A 21,322-nucleotide genomic window follows, 5' to 3' on the forward strand; every position below is an offset into this window, starting at 1 on the left:
GATACTCCACCTTTGACATACGCTATCCAAGTCCCTCCATCGGAATAGCAAGTAGAATTTTTTTTTGCATGTTTCGACTGCAAGCATCTAATGAATGCTTTCTGACGAGTAGAGAACTCAAACTCCCTCTCAAGACTAGCAACAATCTTACCATAGAAAGCTTTCGCCAAAACTTTTTGTGATTTTGAGGGGACGGTAGCATTCACAGCCAGAAAATCAAGGTCAAAATCTAGAAGACATAGACGCAATGCATTGGTAGCATTACCAAGGATCTCACCCATAGGCACTAGACCACAACTCCTAAGAATGTGGTTCTGAAGCTCTGAAGTCTGAAAACGGGAGGCCACAAAAGCAAAAGCAGAGACATCAGAGGCAAAATAGATACCTAACCCACCAAGGCACAATGGAAGCGTCGCTAAACGCCACTTTGAAATCACCGGGCGGGGACCATCGAAACTATAATGCCCTGTAGAACCATGCGAATGTGCTGATCAAAAGTCTTAGCTGCCTCCCTAAAAAAAAGTGGTGGTCAAGTACGAACTGTAAAAACCAACTTGGAGAGCCCAGCATAAGCTCGTAAAAGTGCTAACTCACACTGTGGACCCTCCAATGCAGCTAAACGGTCCATTGAAGTCATAACCATTTCAACACACTTACGAGCAAGACTCATGACAAAAGAAGAATCGAGTGCTAAGCGCCCTTCAAGTAACGACCCCTGGCGAGGACAAGATAAATCTGAAGGAAAGAGACCAGGAGTGGAACAACGCAGATCCAGTGATGGCCAAAATATCTTAGTCTTCGCAAAGCTACCGCCACTTGTTCTGTATCCCCAACTAGAGTCCCATCATCTAAGTACCAAGCCTCGAGCAATAACTAACAACTTGATGGATCTCAGAATCGAGGGTGCAAACACCGGTCAAAGAGAAGGGGACCCAAAGGATCACCTTGCTGAACCCCAGAAGCAGACCATATGTAATCATCCCCCAAGTATAATCTTCCAGGCTGACAATACAAATACTTGACCCAAAGGGAAATAGCAGGGCAAAGCAAATCTTAACCTCTTTCAACATAGTTGTCCGATCAACCATATTAAAAGTATTTTGAAAATCTACTAGTAACATAGAAAGAGATGTACTGTCACCGTTAGCATATACCATGCGATTAACAGCATGCAAAATTGCCTTTGCTCCACCAGGGACACCGACCCCATACTGAAAATCCTGCAAGTACCCTACCACCTCTTTGGAAACCCCTTTCATTGCAATTTTGGAAACAAGACGTTGCCAAACCATACCTACAGCTATCAGACGAATGTTATTATCCAACTTAAGAAGTGGAGTGAGCGGAGAACTCGCTATGAATTCTGCTAACAACTGCAGACATTGTCCCTGTAACCACAGATTCACCACTGAAGCCAAGGCATCTAACAAGTCAGACAATATAGCTGCTGCAGCACTACCTTTTTTTTACTGTTCATCGACAATGTTCGACCGATACTGTGCATCCGCACTTTTCATATACATTATTCATCCGATACTATTCTTTTATCCGATAGTGTGCATCCGCCTTTTCATATACACTATTCATCCGATATATTCTTTTATCCGATACTGCGCATCCGCACTTTTCATATATATTATTCATCCAATATATTTTTTTATCCGATACTGCGCATGCGCACTTTTCATATCCACTATTCATCTGATATATTCTTTTATCTGATACTGCGCATCCGCAATTTTCATATACATTATTCATCTAATATATTCTTTTATCCGATACTGCACATTCACACTTTTCATATATACTATTCATCTGATATATTCTTTTAGCCAATACTGTTCATCCGCCGATACTGCACATCCGATATATCTGATATTGTGCATCCACCGACATATATGCCTTTGAAATGAAATTTTCCGATACCCCAAAAAAAAAGAGTATCAGTTGATATTTAACTATATAACTTTGAAATGAAATTTGACATCTTAACCAATAAATTTTTTGACAATCCGATATGACATCTTTGCCAATGAATTTTTTGATATCTGATATGACGTCTTTGCCAATAAATTTTTTGACAATCCGATATGACATCTTTGCCAATGAAAATTTTTATATCCGATACGACATCTTTGTTATATGAAAATTCTGACATCCGATATGGCATCTTTGTATATGAAAATTATGACAATGTGCCTAATATCAACATTTCTGCCGATACCAGGGCTTTATGTGCCTAGTATCTGCCTTGGATTTTGATACTAGGGCTTTTGACGATATGCCACTGATACCAACACGTCTGTCGATACCCGGACTTTATGTGCCTAATATCAATATTTCTGCCGATACCAGGGATTTATGTGCCTAATACCAACATTTCTACAGATACCAGGGCTTTATGTGCCTAGTATCTGCCTTGGATTTTGATACTAGGGCTTTTGACGATATGCCTGATACCAATATTTCTGCGGATACCAGGACTTTATGTGCCTAGTATCTGCCTTGGATTTTGATACTAGGGCTTTTGACGATATGTCTGGTACCAATATTTCTGCGGATACCAGGACTTTATGTGCCTAATACCAACATTTCTGCAGATACTAGGGTTTTATGTACATAATACCAATATTTCTGTGGATATCAGGGATTTATGTGCCTAATACCAACATTTCTGCGGATATCAGGGCTTTATGTGCCTAATACCAACATTTCTGCGGATATCAAGGCTTTATGTGCCTAGTATCTGCCTTGGATTTTGATACTATATATGGCTTTTGACAATATGCCTGGTACCAACATTTCTACGGATACTAGGACTTTAAATTGAATTTGATTTGAATTTGAAATAGAGTCCGAAATAGGATTTTGATAATTAAAATTTTTGAATTTGAAATAAAATTTGGTTTTCATAAAATGAATCTTTGAATCCGAAATAGGATTTTGACAATTAAAATTTTTGAATTTGAAATAAAATTTGGTTTTCATAAAATGAATTTTTGAATCTGAAATAGGATTTTGACAATTAAATTTTTTGAATTTGAAATAAAATTTGGTTTTCATAAAATGAATTTTTGAATCCGAAATAGGATTTTGACAATCAAATTTTTATGAAAAGTGCAGATGCACAGTATCAGATAAAAGAATATATATGATGAATAGTGTATATGAAAAGTGTCGATGAATAGTATCAGATAAAAGAATATATTGGATAAATAGTGTATATAAAAAGTACGGATGCGCAGTATCGGATGAATAGTGTATATCGGATGAATAGTGTATATGCAAAGTGCGGTTGAACAGTGTAGATGAACAGTAAATTTTTTTTTTACGAATTTCAAGTTTATTTTCTATTGATTCTCGAAATCTTCAAATTTTCACTTATAAAATTTGAAAATTTCGAGAGGGGGCGATGTGGTGGCCAAATATCGTACAGACCGATATTCACCATTATTTCAATAAAGTTATTCTAATACAATATTGGCATGAGGGGCCAATATATTCATAATAAATTTCAGGTACAAAGGAAAGAGACAAGAATGGACACATATCAAAAAGCTATTGGATGGACACATGTGAAGCAAATATAAAAAGAGTGGAGACAAAAGAGAGAAGGACGAGATTCATTTTGGACACTTTACTTTTTCTATTTCTCACATGTAAACTGAGAGAGAAAGTGTGAACAGTGTAAACCACCATTAATGAATAAGAAAAGCTTAATTGATTCATTTTAAGATGCAAGAAGAGAGTGATAAAATGAATCAATTAAGCTTTTCTTATTCATTAATGGTGGTTTACACTGTTCACTCTTTCTCTTTCTGTTTACATATGAGAAATAGAAAAAGTAAAATGTCCAAAATGAATCTCGTCCTTCTCTCTTTTATGTTCACTCTTTTTATATTTGCTCCACATGTGTCCATCCAATAGCTTTTTGACATGTGTCCATCATTGTCTCTTTCTTTTGTATCTGAAATTTATCATGAATATATCGGCCATCATGCCAACATTATATTAGAACTTTATTGAAATAATGGCGAATATCGATATGTACGATATTTGGCCACCACGATCCCCACCAATGTAAGATGCAAGAAGAGATGATTAAGATCAACTAAGCTTTTCTTTTTTATTAATGGTGTTCTACACTGTTCACTCTTTCTCTCTCTGTTTATATGTGAGAAATAGAAAATGAAAGTGTCTCCAATGAATCTGGTCCTTCTTTCTTTTGTCTCCACTCCTTTTATAGTTGTTCCACATGTATCCATCCAATAGTTTTTTTGACATGTGTCCATCCTTCTCTCTTTCCTTTGTACCTGAAATTTATCATGAATATATCGGCCCTCATACCAATATTGTATTAGAACTTTATTAAAATAATGGCGAATATCGGTATATACGATATTTGGCCACAACAAAAACCTAGTATAAAAGCACCATCAGTATTCCGTAGTACACCGCCTGCTCCCGAGGGACCTGGATTACCATAAGACGATCCATCCACATTAAATTTTAGGAACGGCGAAGGGGGTGATTGCCAAGAAATAGCAATAGTTGATATGGCAGGTGCATATGTGGTGGCAGTTGAATGCACCCGGATGAGTTCATTTGTAAGCTTTCTTTGCTCTTTCGATCAGTTCATAAGGGTTGGATGGTCCCGCCATGGACTGGAAACGATATTTGTTTCTCTCTAACCAGATGAACCACATAATCGAAGTGAAAAGTGTTTGCAGATACTCCACCTCATTTGTGTTGATTAAACACTTGTTGCCTTCATCGCCATCTAACTAGAGGTAATTTAGAAAGTTGAACTACTATACCCAAAGGAAAATGATCAATGCTGGAGCTCTAATACGTTGCTTTTCAGGTGGAATTGTTCTTGATATTAATGTGCATATACCCTTATATTTAATTTTGTTCACTAATATAAGTACCTTTGAGAAATTATTTTTTATATGATAAACTCTGTCCCATTAGAAAACAGTCAACCAGTTATGGATTTTATTAGCTCACATATGATTTCTTTTTCAATATTTGGCAAGAGGTTAGTTTATTGATTTTACTAGTTATTCATAACGGGATAAGGTTAATTTTGGCGCATTCTGCCAAACAAAATGTGGATATTTTTTAAGCAGCAATCCAAAAATTTCACACTGTTGCCGAATGGTATCTCTTTGTTGTTGATTCTCATCAAAACTTGCTTGTTTCTTTGTGAAGTTATGTATTTGTTGTTTAGTTCTGTCTTAATTACTAAAACAGACTATCAAAATGGCAATGATGCGAGGAGTATAGGACCCCAGGCCATGTCTAACCAAAAGAAGATGCCTTGTCAAGTAAATGTGTCTTATTCATCAAGATATCGTCTAAACTTTGATAGTAAAATGTCCAAACTTTGGAGGTAGTCACAATATAATAAATTTGTTAGCAATCCCTATCACAAAGATATATTCACTTGATTTGTACTACTAAACCACTTGATTTGTACTAGTAGAACATTTCTTTCTTGGAAGATGGAGAAGCTCTTATCTAACCGGTTGAACGTCCAATCTTTGCCAGAATCTTACATTTTACCACCTGAAAAACGACCAAACATAGTTCCCAAGTATGCTACCATTCCGGTGATCGATCTAGGAAAAGTTAGTCGAGACGGCAAGGCTATAGTCGACGAAATTATAAATACTAGCACGAAATTTGGCTTCTTTCAGGTTCAATACACTCTTACCATTATTTTCTTTTGTAAAGTAATCTCACATGAAGATTATTCTAAAGAAAAATGAAATTGCTGGTTATTCCAATAGGTGATAAATCATGGAGTCCCAGAAACTATGATCAAAGACATGAGGGGGGTTGCCGAGGAGTTCTTTGAGATGCCCATTGAGGACAGGATGCCAATGTTCTCTGAGGGCCCCAAACGAGTTTCTAGGCTCTATAGTAGTATTGATTATGACAATGAAGAAACACATTACTGGAGGGATGTTCTTAGGCATCCTTACTATCCTGTGGAGAGTTTCAAGCACTTGTGGCCTTCAAAACCAGCTAGCTACAGGTATCTTCTTAATATACTCTATCTCACTCAGTTAACCCAGTACCAATTCAAGTTGTAGCCTGTGTTTATTTGTTTACTCTGTAAATTTGTAAACTTTTCCTAGTTGAATCCAACTAGACCTCGAGAGAGTAGAAAGCGAGGGAGGTGTTTCGACCACCAAAAGCCTATAAATTAAATACGAAAATCTACTCAAAATTTTTTGTCGTATGATAATGCGTAAGGGAGTAATATCGAACTTTGTACTTATTCAAATCTTTTTGGTATTTGATTTTACTTAGAAAAGCTGCGGCGACATATTCAATGGTATTAAGGGACTTAGGTTTGCTGCTATTGGAGCTAATAGCTGAAGGATTGGGAGTCGGATCAAGTTATTTCGAAGAGGAGCTAAGCAAAATCCAATTGTTGGGAATCAATCAATATCCACCATGCCCTGATCCGACTTTAACACTCGGTTTACCAAAGCATAGTGACCCAAATCTACTCACTCTACTTCTTCAAGGGGACGTCTCTGGACTTCAAGTGCTAAATGAAGGAGAATGGATTGCTGTGGAACCTCTTCCTAGTGCATTTACCATAAACTTAGGCCACCTATTACAGGTAAATTTCTAATACACTAATGACCATAAGAATATCTAAGTATACATTATGAGCACAAGTTATACATGTAGGCGGCACTAATCTTTTACAATTCCTCTAATTTTAACATTGTTAACATTATTTTCATAGTACTGTCTAAGGATTCCAAACCCTCAGCCCGGTCCATGGTCTGAAAAAGTCCTCAAATTTAAGTCCTAATGCAATTTGAGGGCTGGGCTCATATTTTGAGGGGAGGATAAGGGCCTAGATGTGAAAGCATGAGGCCCTCAGCCCAACCCTCACAAGGCCCGCATTAAGGCCATCACAATTTTTCTATGTAATTTTATTTATATTTTGTTAAAAAGTATGTAATTGTATAAATAGCAAAATAAAAAATATGTTTTACATAAGTTAGTGCTTTGTGTAGGCTCCTCCAACGTTACATGAAAAATCTAGTTCAAAATAACAAATTGTTACATTATTATAATATGAACCCCGGTCACTTCTCCACACTATATGAGAGGGTCGGGACGGCCTGACCCTCAAGTCATACAGGCTTCATGGTTTGAGAGCCGACCCGACCCATTTTACACCCCTAGACATGATCAATTTTTCCAGTGTGGCCAACTACTAAAAAATATCTCTAAAAATATACACATGAAGAAGCGAGACTGAAATTTAACATCAATAGTTAGATAGAATGATTTTTTTTTAGATTGGCAATCTTGTTTTTAAACGAGATAAGTAACTGATTGATGTGGCAGGTTCGAACCCTAGACTTCTGGTATCATCACCCAAAGGTTTTACCAACTTTGCTAGTTGGCACCTGCTTAAATAGAATGATAATTATGATATATGTCGTACAAGAAATTGGTCAAGTAAAAATAACATTTAAGTACAAATAGCCCGGATTTGAAATTAATATCTTCCGATTTTACTCTTTCTGTCGTTTTGGTATGATTGTTCATACCTCCTCGTGTATGAACAATGTTTGTTCATACCCCAAATAAGTTAACATACCTCATATATTATGTTGAGGTATTAACAAAGATTGTTGATACCTTAAATATGTATGAACAATGATGTTCTTACTGATCATACATTATGTTAATGAATGAACAGTGATTGTTCGTAGCTCATGTTGAGGTATGAACAATTATAACCCAAATATATATGAACAATGAGTGTTCATACTTCAAATAGGTATTTTTACTGATCATACATTATGTTGAGATATGAACAGTGATTGTTCATACCCCAAATAGGTAAGAACAATGATTATTTATACTCCAATATGTGTTCTTATTTATCATACATTATGTTGATATATGAACAGTGATTATTTATACCCCAAATAGGTGTTTTCTTATAGATCATACATTGTGTTGAGGTATGAACAATGACTCCAATATAGGTGTTTTCACTAACGATTGCTCATACTACATACGTTGGGTTGTTTTGGTTGGGTCAAATCGTTTTTTTTATTTCACGTCAGGGGTAAACTTGATTTTTTTACCACCCGAGCCGTTTTTAATTTCGAGTCAAGGTTATACTTGTCCTAAAATCTACCTGGTCTTTGTGAGTGATTATATATAACAAAAAAGATGGGTTTGAGAGTGATTTTTTCTTCCTTTTTGTCCTTGAGAGTTACTTTATGATATATCGTAAATACAAATATATTACGAACATCTATAATTGAACTTGTATTATCCGTATATCTCCAATGCAGATTTTCAGCAATGGGAAACTAAAGAGTGTTGAACACTGAGTTGTGACTAATTCTAAGGTTGCTCGAACGACAATTACAACTTTGATTTTCCCTTCAATGGACTGCACCATACAACCTGCAGATCGAAGAACTTGTTGATGAATTAAATCCACCAAAATACAGAGTTTTCAAATACCCAGAGTTTCTCCAAGTGCATGTTTCATTAGCTGGTGATTCCGAAGGCGTTTTGAAGAAATTTCACTGCTGCAAATAATAAGACTATTTGCCATTGAATGTTGTAATACTAGCAACATTTTGTACTAGACCATTTTCTGCTCTAGGCATTGCTGGTGCTGGTTTGGTTGCATGAAAATGTATTGAAGTCTTCGCTTTGCTTGATTAGCTGTTTTGGCTAAACCGACAAGGCTACAACTCCCTCTTGTAGTTTGCCTTTCGGTATTTCCTTCCAAAAAATTGGTCCCAAGGGCCAATTTTGGGGAAAATGAAGTCTAGAGGACACGATTTTTTATGAGTAACTCACAAGAACAAATTTTGGAGAAAAGTAACTCACGAACTCACTATTTCAAAATTAGTAACCCTCAAGGACAAAATAAGTTGGCCCCGCCTTTTTATATTTTTTTTAAATGTCATTTATACTTTCGTGAAAATAAGGACAAATGACCGGATTTAAAATAAATATTTTCCGATTTTACCCTTTCGTCATTTTACTATGAACAATGAGTGTTTATACCTTTTTGTGTATGAACAATGATTGTTCATATCCAAATAAGGTTAATATACCTTATCTAATATATTGATGTATTTAACATTCAATGTTCATACCCAAAGGAAAGGACTATGAACATCGAATGTTCATAGAAGGACTATGAACATTGAATGTTCATATACCAATCAATGTTCATACCCAAGGACTATGAACATCGAATGTTCATACCCAAAGGATTATGAACATTGAATCTTCACTATGAACATTGAATGTTCATACCCAAAGACTATGAACATTGAATGTTCATACTAAATACACCGGGTCGTTTCGTCTGGGCCAGGACGTTAATGATTTTACGTCAGGGGTATACTTGATATTTCATATACTCGATCCGTTTTTTATTTCGCGTCAAGGGTATACTTGACATTTCACCTACCCGGTCCTTGTGAGTTACAAAAATAGAAAAGTGTCCTTGAGAGTTATTTTTTCGGCATTTTTATCCTTGAGAGTCACTCCCTGATTTCCTTCATGAAAGAGTTCCTATTGTTACATAACTAACAAGCGTGGCCCGCGTAAAATTGAAGCTCGTAGCTGTACAATATGGAAGCAATTAGGTCCAAGCCTGGCTCTATCGTATCAAACATTGGGTCTAAAACAGTGTTTAGAAAACCGGACCGGACCGGTGGTTGAACCGGGGTCCTACCGGAACCGGTAAATTTTCGGTTTGGTTCAGTTAAAACTTGAGTTTATGGTTGGACCCTCGGTCTAAGCTTAAACCGTGGTTGAACCGGCGAACCGGTTCAGTTCTAAACCGGATCATCCTTATATAATTTTTTTTTTTCTTTTTTTGAAAAATTGATAATGTGGGGAGTTGAACCTAACACCTAAACAAAATAATCGAAACTCCAAACCAACATACTACTATGTATTTCTTGTATAAGAAATTTATTTTGATATATAATACCAATTAATATTGAATTAAAACATATATTTATTCATTTTATTATTGTAATTATTAAAAAATTTGCTAAATAAACATAAATCGGTCCGACCGAGTCGAACCATGGTTGAACCTGGTTGAACCATTTTAACAAAAAATTGGTTCGATTACCGGTTCGGTTTTCAAAACATTGGTCTAAAAGCCTCCAAAGCCCAGTCCGATATTTTTTCCTAGATGAATGAAAATTTTCAACAGAGAAAAGAACTCAAGTTTAACCTAAGCCACCACGAAACATTTGGTCCTTTCATGTTACAACTCATTAATCTCGTGTATCAACGATATTAACCCCAGTTACTGTAATTTTTTCTCTTCTATATTCTACCACATTTTGGCTATTCGATGAGTTATACAGCCACTCAGCCAGCATATATATATGAGCGCCATACAGGTGATACAGCAGGCCAAAACACCAGTCAGGCTCATATAGACTCTTTTATCATTTTATGGATACAAAAGCTAACTTTCTTCCTTCCCGTTCTCATGTAGCAAGAAGAAAATATGTTGGCGAGTAGACATCCAAACTCCAAAGTCCTTGGCTAGTGGAAATTAATCAAATGATATGTCAGCTTCCCAACCCAGCCCATTAACACCCTTACTCCCAGACTCTCTGTGATAGATATACTGAGTTACTGACATTCAGGAGAAAGATGTCAGTATATCAAACCATCATGACCATCATTTCAAAACAATTCAAAACAATTCAGCCCAGTTTTCTTTCTTCTGATCATCATCACCAAATATGAAGCCATCTAAACCTTTTTTAATATTCTTAAAGGTAGTTGATGATATTCTTTTTCAAAGATCATTGGACCAAAAGTTGATCGAAGTCATAAAAATCATTTGAAATTGTGTAGTAGGAGATTGGGCAGTACTAATGTTCAGTGTTATACACTTACTAGACATGAGATCTCCATGATGTCAAGATGCATTACTGTCATCTGTCATCATGCAAATATTTGGCTCAACTTTACAGCCAAATTACGTCTTGGTACAATTTAGGCATTATGAACTCAACTAGAGAAAATATATCTGTGAGGAATGAGGTACATTTAGAGATGCTTCAGGAGACTTACTTCTTGTAATGTGGAGGAAAATAGGTGTTAATACAAACTATATGGCAGAATGATTAGCCATATTTTGCAGTACAAACAAATTGAAAAAATGTTTGGATTGAATCAGATTCAGTGTGGCGGCGGTTTCTACATTTGGGTCAGGCAAGATTCCATGGCAACTCAAGGTTAGATGGAGCAAGTGCATAGCAGAAATTCAACAGTTCATGATAACCTCAACTTGGAAGGAGGCTAACTTTTCTGCAGATCAGTAGCAAAGAGAGCAACAACTATATTTTCTAACTCCCCCTTTATGTATGGTATCATGGTTATATATATGGGAGACTTACACTAGCACTTATTTTAGATTTGATTGAATGGAAGTGGTACCTGATGCAATGATATTGATAAATTAGAGAGAGAGATTGATTTGAGAGAATATTTTCTTGATTAATTTCTATAGAGATTACAATGGTTTTTATATAGATTACAATTTCCTAAAATAGAAACTAAAATATCAAAGATCTAAGATCGGTACAAATACAAGCGGTGCGAATATAACAAACAATACTCGAGGCGCGGGCGCGCTCGAGAGAGTGCTTGAAGAGAGCGCGGGCGCGCTCTGCACTTTGACTTGCGATTCAACATCTAATACTCCCCCTCAAGTTGGAGAGTGAATGTCAAGAACTCCCCACTTGCGAATTAATCTCAGAAAGGTGTCCTTGCCGAGAGGTTTAGTGAAGGCGTTAGCCACCTAATCTGAGGATTGAACAAACGTAGGTGATAGTAACTTGGCATGTATCTTGTTGCGTAAAAAATGACAAACCAATTCGATGTGCTTCGTTCGTTCATGAAAAACTGGATTTTGAGAGAGATGGAGGGCGGCCTGATTGTCGCAGAATATGTCCATCGGAGAAGGATGAGAGATGCCTAAGTCATGCAGAAGATACTTCAACCATTGAAGTTCACACACAAGGGTATCCATGGAACGATATTTGGCTTCAGCAGAAGAACAAGATACAGTGCTCTGTTTCTTTGTTTTCCAGGATATAGGACTAGAACCAATAAAAGTGCAATAACCACTAGTAGAACGACGAGTGACAGGGCAACCAGCCCAATCAGAGTCACATAAACCAGAGATGTGTAAAGAGCTATTAGCTTATAAGAAAATCCCTTTGTTGATCGAACCTTTAAGGTAACGAAGTATACGATGAACAGTATCTAAATGTGGAGTCCGTGGAGACTACATGAAATGGCTGAGATAATTAACAGAATAAATAATATATGGACATGTAACTGTGAGATATAAGAGACGCCCAATCAAGCGACGATAGATAGTAGGATCCTAAAGTAACGTGCCATCATCGGTATGAAGGTTGATGTTTTGTTCTATAGGGAACTCAAAAATACGACCATCAGTGGTACCACAATCAAATAGAATGTCCAAAAGACATTTGCACTGTGTAAGAAATAATCCTTCTTTGGAACGAGCCACCTCAATGCCAAAGAAATATTTTAGACGTCCCAAGTCCTTGATATAGAACTTGGATTCTAAAAAATGCTTCAAGTTCTGAATGAGAGATGGATTGTTGCCTGTGAATCAGAATGTCGTCCACATAAATTAAATAAGGACAAATGTAGAATTAGAACCACAAATATTTGTGAATAGAGAATAATCAGACTTAGACTGAGTGAAGTCGACAGTGATAAAACTGGTAGATAGTTTGGCAAACCATTGCCGAGAAGCCTGCTTGAGTCCATATAAGGACTTATTGAGGCGACAAATCATGTGCTCCCCCTGTTTGGTGAATCCAGGAGGTAAGGTCATATAGACAGTTTCATCTAAATCGCCTTGGAGAAAGGCATTGTGAACATCTAGCCGATGAAGAGTCCAATGTCTGATAGCAGCAATGGAGAGAAGTAATCGAACAGTGACTAGTTTAGCAACGAGTGCAAAAGTGTCATGATAGTCTTGGCCTTCAATCTGATTGTAACCCTTGGCAACAAGACGAGCTTTGTAACGTTCAATAGAACCATCTTAATGATATTTAATCTTGAAAACCCATTTGCAACCAATACGCTTATGATGAGAGGATGACGGAACAAGATTCCATGTGTTATTTTGTTCCAAAGCTGCAATTTCAGCAGCCATAGCAGCTCTCCATTCTGAAATTTTGACAACTTGAGAAAAAAATGTAGGAATAACTGAAGAAGACACTTTAGACAAAAAAGCTTTATGACAAGTAAAAAAGTTAGTGTCAGAAACATAGAAAGCCATAGGATATAGAGTGGAAGACCGTGTTACCTTAGAGTCCGATCGGATGAGGTTGGCCGAACGAGGACTGTAGGTGCCTTGGTGAGAGTAGGGCAGTGGTAATCTTTGATGAGAAGTGGTGGGGGGTTTCGCACTCTAGTAGATCGAGGTGAGGTAGGAGGGTTGGGGTGTGGTGGCTGAAGGAGTTCCAAAATTTCGATCCAAATCCTAACCCTAACCACTCTAAGCTTCCACCTCCTCTCAATTCTCAATGGCCGACGCCTCAAACACTAATAATGACTCTCCTCCAGGTTCTGATGATCCTTTCTTTGTCCACCACTCAAATAGCCCTATGGCTATTCTCGTATCTCCTTTGTTATCTAGTGACAATTATCCGACTTGGTTACGGTCTATCTCTAAATCCCTTCGAGCAAAAGATAAGTTTGGTTTTGTCTATGGCTTTGTCACACCTCCCAGCACTCCCAAAGAAAAATTCAAGTGGTAAATTAGAGAGAGAGAGATTGATTTGAGATAATATTTTCTTGATTAATTTCTATAGAGATTACAATGGTTTTTATATATATTACAATTTTCTAAAATAGAAACTAAAATATCAAAGATCTAAGATCGGTACAAATACAAATGGTGCGAATATAACGAACAATACTCGAGGCGCGGGCGCACTCTGCACTTTGACTTGCGAATCAACTTCTAATAGATATATATTGGAGGCCTACGGGTTACAATCTCACTTCATCAGTGTATGTTGACATTTTTTCTCCTTTCTTTATTTTACACTTAAACTCTTGTAATCTCCTACCCCTTTTCCCATACCTAATCCAATTCTAATAAGTTCACTTAGCAAAAAAAAATTGTCTTGGTACAACCAAACCACCTCCACCAGCAAATTATATATGGTATGGCATGGAAAGGATATAGTTTTTGAAGTTCAATTCACCATGGTTCGCATTACGTAAGATTATAGCACTAATTAATTTTACCAAGACAACCAAATACGACTCCATTTATCTTAGATATCGCTTAGTAGCTAACCAAGATATTTCAGCCGAGCGCGAACTTTTGCACTACACATGCAAGGATTAATGAATGTGCAATATTATAATGAAAGAGCACCCTAGGTCGATTTCTATCCAAGTTCATACTTAAAGTCTGGAAGCATCGGCTAGAGTCTCGGGCTAGATTCCTTTCGGGGTTGGTGAGCTTTTGGGTTAGGTTTTCTTCGGAGTTGGTAAGCCTTCGAACAATGTAAGTTTTCGGGTTAGGGTCTTTCAATGTAACCGGTGTGGATCTGTTAATCCTCTAAATATTTCAAAAAAAAAAAGTTTTGAAGCAGCAGCAGCTTCACAATGTTAAAAATAAGAACACAACAAATCATATAGGAAGGTCGAAAATGATGCAATATATGTGAAGGTGAGTCATTATATTCTCAGTACTGAAGAGACTGCTTTACCATAGAATTGATCCATAGAAAACATGAAGAAGTTTGGCTGCTCATTGACTGTCCCCTGTCGTGTTAAACAAATGCAAAGAATTTAACTAAATCAATCCAAAAAAAAAAGAATTTAACGAAATGAAAGTTGATCAATGATCAGCTGCAAGGAGTTGCCTTCAATTATCATCTGATCCAAGAAGTTCTTCCAAAACATTATCATCCAAATATTCAAGTTCAATGACATGTTTTTCTTTACTTGTAAAAGTACTAGCTGCTGCAGTTGAAGAGGATGTTGAAGATGATGGCGAAGACGAATTAGGATGAGAAGGGTAACCTTCGCTCGACGAATGATACTTGTTAGGAAAGTTAAGAATTGCTAAGTGACCTCTCATGGCATATGCAGCTCGATCATACGCTTGTGCTGCTTTCTCTGCAGTGTCATAAGTTCCAAGCCATACGCGTGCACTACGTCGTGTTGGGTCACGTATCTCCGCTGCATACTTCCCTGACGGTCTCCTACGAACCCCTCTATAATGAACTTCACCCCTCTCTTCTCCATCTCTATGTGCATTGTTGGATGTGTTATTCTTATTAGTTTGTTGTTCCATATATTTTCTTGACGAAGTTTGATAACGTTTCATTTGATTCAAATTTAAAATATAGAGGGAGACTATTTATATGAAGAGTAGAAAATCAGAAAACTGATTGAGTCCACCGGATAAGGTCATATATGGCGAATTGAAGAGAATTGAATGTGTCCAAACACTTTCTGGGGGATTTTACTAGGAACCTTCTGAAAATAGTATTAGAATATGGTGGTCAAAGATTCATGTACAACTTGTACAGTAGTACGTGCCAATGAAGACCGCTACAAATTTTTGAAGAAAGTGAACTAAATAAGTAAATAGCTTTAAAGTTCAAACTAACTTGTGAAGGATCTTGTCGTTGGGTCACATGACCAATTCAACTTGTTACTATGGTGGCTGATTAATTTGAGCAAGTCTTAAGTAAATAACTTGAGCGTGTCTTAAGTAAAATTTCGTCCATTGGCTACAAGAAAACTATTACAGTCGTAAGTTGTGCTTGTTTACCTGCAAATTTTCAATATACCTATGAGCTAGACTCGGGATAGACTTCAATTTAAAACAGAAACGCCTGAAGGTGTTGTTATGTGTTTCTAGTTTTTTACCCCAATTTCTTTTCTAAAAGGCATAATTAATGTGTTGATATATATTCTAATAATGGTAGTGATGCCAAATACAATAATAAAGCAATATTCAGAAGCTTTTTGGTCTTCTATCTTTTACTAATTGAAAAATCCTAACCCTATAATATTTTTTTATTTGACTTTTGATCACACTTTATATGATGGTTTTACCCATATTATTTTTCTATATTTACGATGTTACCCTTACTATACAACTTGTGCGTCAGCACATGCTAGTAACAGGTTTAATGTCCTCAATCACACATTAACAGTTTACCAATAAAATATGCCCAGTAAAGAAAGACTGTGAGAGGCAATAATTTTTTGGAACGAATTCACTGCTGACTTGTTATGACGACCTATAGAGACCGCATTTCAAAAACAAATAGCCAATAATAGATTAGCCCTTTATGGTAAGGGGATTTCGTAGCCACGAACGGTCATACGTCATTAATGTTGGATGGGAGAGGAACATTTGTAAAGTTGAAGTAATGATAATGAGTGATTTGTAGTATACCCTAATACCCCTTCATTTAGAAAGTTGAAACAAATCCAGATTTTGATTGTTAATTGACCGGCTTACGATATGGACGCTGGATCAGTCCAATAATCTTCATCAATTTTGCTGACATACTGTAATCCTCATCAAGCAAACCGGTCCGTTCTGGGCAACTTCGAAGTAAACTGGAGAGGGTTGGGCTTTGGAAATGCTATAGAATGATAGACCCATTAAAACTTTGAGAAAAATGGAACCTTTCCACTATAGATAGACTATAGTTGGTCAATTTCTCTCTCTTAGAGGTTTTTTCCTGTTTAGAAGATGATTGAGTGGAAGTGCTACTGTGTTACTGACATAGATTGGAATGATGAATCTTTGGAAATTTTAACAATGGAATATTGGATACATAGACACACATACATATCATACACTTTATTAATGCATCCACTCAAGTTATACACGCACAACTAGTGGCGGGGCTAGAAATTAAAGTGAGGGTGAGCCATCCAAAAACTAACCAAGCATAAAAAAAATAAATAAACCAAACATAAATAAATAAAAATAAAATAAAATAAATACACTAATTTTTTTTAACTAAAAATTCAAACCCAATCACAAAACAAATATATTTCGAATATAAAAAAATCATATAAAATGATTGCAATAAATATATTGAAAAAAAATAAGAAAAGAAAAAAGAATTCAATCTAAATAAGTACTTCTTCATAGTTGTCTTCGACAGCTTTCTTTTTTGTCATCATTCTTTATCTTTTGGAAGCATTGCAAGATCAACTCGGTATCAATACTATTAAAAAATTCTTTTTCAATATATGTTATTAAACAATCATTCAGCCATTCATCTGTTATCCGATTGCGCAGACGATTCTTTATGATATTCATAGCAGAAATGTCCTCTCCACGGTAGCAGTAGCAATAGGTAAAATTAGTGTCAACTTAATCAACAAATACACAAGTGGGTACACAATGTATTTCTTTGTCTCAACCATTTTTTTGACTAGGCGCTAATTCCATTTACTTTACCAAACTTAGTATCGGAACACACATCAATGATATAATTCTCAAGTTGATCCGCTAATTCTATCTGATCTATCTCTGAAAAATCATCAGGATAAAGTCGAGCAAAATGTATCAACTTTTGCTTATCGAAAGCAACAAATGACTCACAAGGATCAAGACATGTCATACAAAGAAGTAATTTTGTATTTGCTTCCTTAAACTAGTCGTTTAACTCTTAAAGTTGCAAATCAATTAATACAGTGATAGAATAATCCAACATGATAATAATGTAAATTAGTGTTTCCTTCCGCTCTTCGTCAAAACCTCCCTCGAGCTACATACCTCTCTTCCATATTTGGAACTAACAACCACATCATACCATGTTTGGCATATAGTGAAAAAACTTCAATCAGAAGACTATCCCACCCATCATCTCTCATCTTCTGTAAGTGTACCTTTGTTATTTTAACAAGAGTTATGGCATTAACAATGTCTTGGTCTTCACGTTGCAAAGCCTTTGACAAATTATTGATAATTCCTAGTATCTCTTTCATCAAATGGAAATTTAAGATAAATTCAAAAGACTGCACTGAACTCAATAATCCGTAAGCCTCATCTCTTTCTTCCGAGCTTGAACCATCTTCCGATATATTATTAAGCACATCAAGTACTGAACCATAAGTGTTTATCATGCCAAGAAGTGTATAATAGTGTGAGCCCCGTCAAGTGTCACCAGATCGTTTAAGATTGGTCACATTATTCAACCATTTGCCACTTGAAATTTTGCCACTTTGTAAGGCTATAACAACTTTAGCCTTCATTGTTTCACGTGACATATCTCGTCGCTTACATGATGATCCAACAATATTTACCATATTAGAGAGAACACTAAAAAGGTTAGCAATTGACTCATGGTTCTTTGCAACTGATACAAGGGCTAACTGAAGTTGATAAACGAAACAATAAACATAAAATATAAACTCATTCTCTTTCATTATAAGTGTTTTTAGGCCATTCAAATCACCCTACATATTGCTAGCTGTCACACCCCGAATTTCGACAGAATTCGGAAAAAACAATATTTGTTCCCGACTCTTCGATTTTCGAGGTGTGATGCACTCTCAACTTCCAAAAACCCATAAACAGTTTAAATATGTGGATAATTAAAAACCAATAAAAATTTTAGCTTAAACAAAAGTCCGCTTCATTACAAAAATTCACAAATAAGATTAGGTTACAAATCTCTTTTCAATAATTCTTTATTTAAAATTACAAATGAAAATACAAATAACATTGTCTCAACTGAAAATTTATATCACCTCAAGGGAAAACAAAACCTATCTTGAAATGCGACACTAACGCAAACCACAAGCAGCAACCAACTTTCTTCAACACTAAACCTGTCAAGACTTATCAACTATGTTCATTTAATGAACACACCCGATAAGCAAACATGCAAATCGGGTCAGTATTATAAACAATGCTGGTGTGAGTAGCCATAAAATACAACATATACTTATACATATACATACACCATCCATAATAAGGCAGTTAGTTCCTCCACCGAGGCGCCTTAACTTCCAACAACTAATACAACATTTTTAACTACAATAAGTAAGGCAGGTAGTTCCTCCACTGAGGCGCCTTAACTTCTCACTAACCACACAACAAACCATACGCATAATAAAAAGGCATTTAGTTCCTCCACAAGCCGCCTTAGGTTCTAACTAAACTAATAACCAGCCAAACATATTTTATACTTACCGCATTTAATGCCCAATTACAGAGTGGGTCGTCTCTACACAAGTAATTAGTTTGACCCACCCTTCTGCAAAACCATATACAATCATCTATCTAAAGATATATTATTAACCAACATATTATCATAATTATATTAATTAAGGCTTTCTTTGCGTGTCCCTAAAATCACGTCGTATTTATATCTTACCTAGTTTCCCTGGCTACCACAATCGCTTCCCAATGCCGAACATGTACATCCACATGCCTCCCCTCACATAATGAACCACTCCGTGCGTAACTATCCTGAGCGGGATGCCGCACACCAGGTAACTCTCACACAAAAGCCATTATGTAAGTACTGCAACTATTTGGCATAAAATATCGCGCGTCTCGTTCTAAATTTTGTGAACGGAATAATCAAGCTACCATTCGGCTACGCCAGAAGGGCCAATCACATTACTTATGCCAGAAGGGCCATTCAGATTCACTGAAACGCCCGAAGGGACAATCATATGACATACGCCCATCACAAAGGCAAATCACATGAGTTGTGGTAGCTAGGTTCTAGGATTTTCGTTACGTAATTTATTCATGTGTTATACACTTATATCTCATAATCATTCCACTATATCACGTGCAGGTCAAATACCTTATTGCACTAAGCCACAATATTTAGAAATATCTCAATATATCTCATAACCACTTTCATTCTTTCACGTGCCAATATATTGCACTACGCCACAATCTCGTGGAAAATATCCACAAATACTCTACTACCTGCTAGTAGCATCTCGCAAATAAAATAATGGAGCGTTTATACATTTATTTCTCCAAAACTATTGCATTTAATATATATATCCCAACATATTATATTATGTCACAATTGCTTCAAACGTATCGCATAACATTTTTATAGCGTTTTAGGAATATTATGTCTCCTAAAGTTTTTATTTCGTCACGTGTCAAAATATACACAAGATCAACGTCAAATCTTTCTTAGATAATGACAACCAAATTTATACAAGCTTCTACAGCATTTTAGCATTTGATTTGTCCATACAATTTACAACGTAAAACGTAGCACAATTAAACAGTCAAGAATACGTCAAAGAGCCAAACCCAACAATCACCAGTTCGGCATTCCTCCAAACAGGTCCTAACGCAAACTCGTAGGTAAAACACTTAAACCCATGGTCCTAATCTAACTAACCAAAATAAAGCCCAAAATCGGGGCCTAAAACCAAGACCCAAAAGTCTAAATATTTAAAGCCCCCATTGGATCTATTTTTAAGTTATACGGACCGGCCCAAAAACCAAATTAGAAACTAGCTCAAAACAAAAATGGGTTCGGGCAAGAGAATTAAACTGAACCCGGCCCAAAACTTAAACTAAAACTGGTCCAAAACAAAAGATTAATCCAGCCCAACCACTAATTAGTGTTTAGGCCCAAAAATGGAAATCAGAACCGCCCAACCAAAACACAATTAAAACTGGCCCCAACAAGAAATAGAACCGGCCCAACATAAAAATAGAGTTTTGGCCCAACCAAACAAAAGGTTTAGGCCCAAGCCCACGAACCAAACAGGTCGTCTTCTCACTTCTTCTTCCTCAACAGCAACATCCACTGCGAATTCCGACCACCACCAGCCACCACTCGTCAGCCACCCTCATCCCAGCGGTTGGACTCCTCCCGAAAAACCCAACCTGCCGATACCACCCAATTGAAATTCCATCACTCCTCCAACATCGCGTTTCAACGCCATTAATGAACCCTCAAGCTTCGACAGCACCTCCCCATGCTCCAGCACTCGATCCCTCACTACCCATCACCAACCTAACAATCAAAACCTTAATGCAGCCTCAATATCACCCACCAAAACAATCAACAGAATGAATATCGGTATCGATAACCCTTCCTCCACTGGGTCGTCCGCCATTAACAACCTCCAAGCTTCTACGAGCTTCGACAGCACCAATTGTCCATACACAACAACCCAACCGTCAACCTCTTAACCCCCGATATCAACCAACCGATAATACCAAAATAAA

General features: G+C 36.6%; 1 protein-coding gene across 4 annotated transcripts; it reads left to right on the top strand.

Annotated features, from left to right (window-relative positions):
• Positions 1-5,387: 5,387 nt before the first annotated feature.
• Positions 5,388-15,458, top strand: LOC147500202 (protein DOWNY MILDEW RESISTANCE 6-like). 4 transcript variants are annotated; one of them, XM_086561880.1, is made up of 4 exons: positions 5,388-5,702; positions 5,796-6,043; positions 6,322-6,640; positions 10,541-11,586. In XM_086561880.1, exons 1-4 carry the CDS (start codon positions 5,508-5,510, stop codon positions 10,592-10,594), a joined length of 816 nt encoding a protein of 271 aa, XP_086418006.1. In that variant the 5' UTR covers positions 5,388-5,507; the 3' UTR covers positions 10,595-11,586. The 4 variants fall into 4 exon arrangements, with proteins under 4 accessions (XP_086418006.1, XP_086418008.1, XP_086418007.1 ...); XM_086561882.1 differs by lacking the exon at positions 10,541-11,586 and adding an exon at positions 15,076-15,458 and having other exon boundaries at positions 5,391-5,702; XM_086561881.1 differs by lacking the exon at positions 10,541-11,586 and adding an exon at positions 8,349-8,726 and having other exon boundaries at positions 5,391-5,702.
• The last annotated feature ends 5,864 nt before the right edge of the window (positions 15,459-21,322 follow it).

Source organism: Coptis chinensis, chromosome 5 (genome assembly GCF_015680905.1).
Source record: "Coptis chinensis isolate HL-2020 chromosome 5, ASM1568090v1, whole genome shotgun sequence".
Lineage (NCBI taxonomy): Eukaryota > Viridiplantae > Streptophyta > Magnoliopsida > Ranunculales > Ranunculaceae > Coptis > Coptis chinensis.

What these genes read in the sequence shown, in the direction of transcription:
- LOC147500202 (XM_086561879.1), top strand. Translation starts at nt 5,508, where the DNA reads ATGGAGAAGCTCTTATCTAACCGGTTGAACGTCCAATCTTTGCCAGAA. An exon ending in CGAAATTTGGCTTCTTTCAG is followed by an intron (nt 5,703 to 5,795) that starts GTTCAATACACT and finishes TTATTCCAATAG; the next exon opens with GTGATAAATCATGGAGTCCC. An exon ending in TCAAAACCAGCTAGCTACAG is followed by an intron (nt 6,044 to 6,321) that starts GTATCTTCTTAA and finishes GATTTTACTTAG; the next exon opens with AAAAGCTGCGGCGACATATT.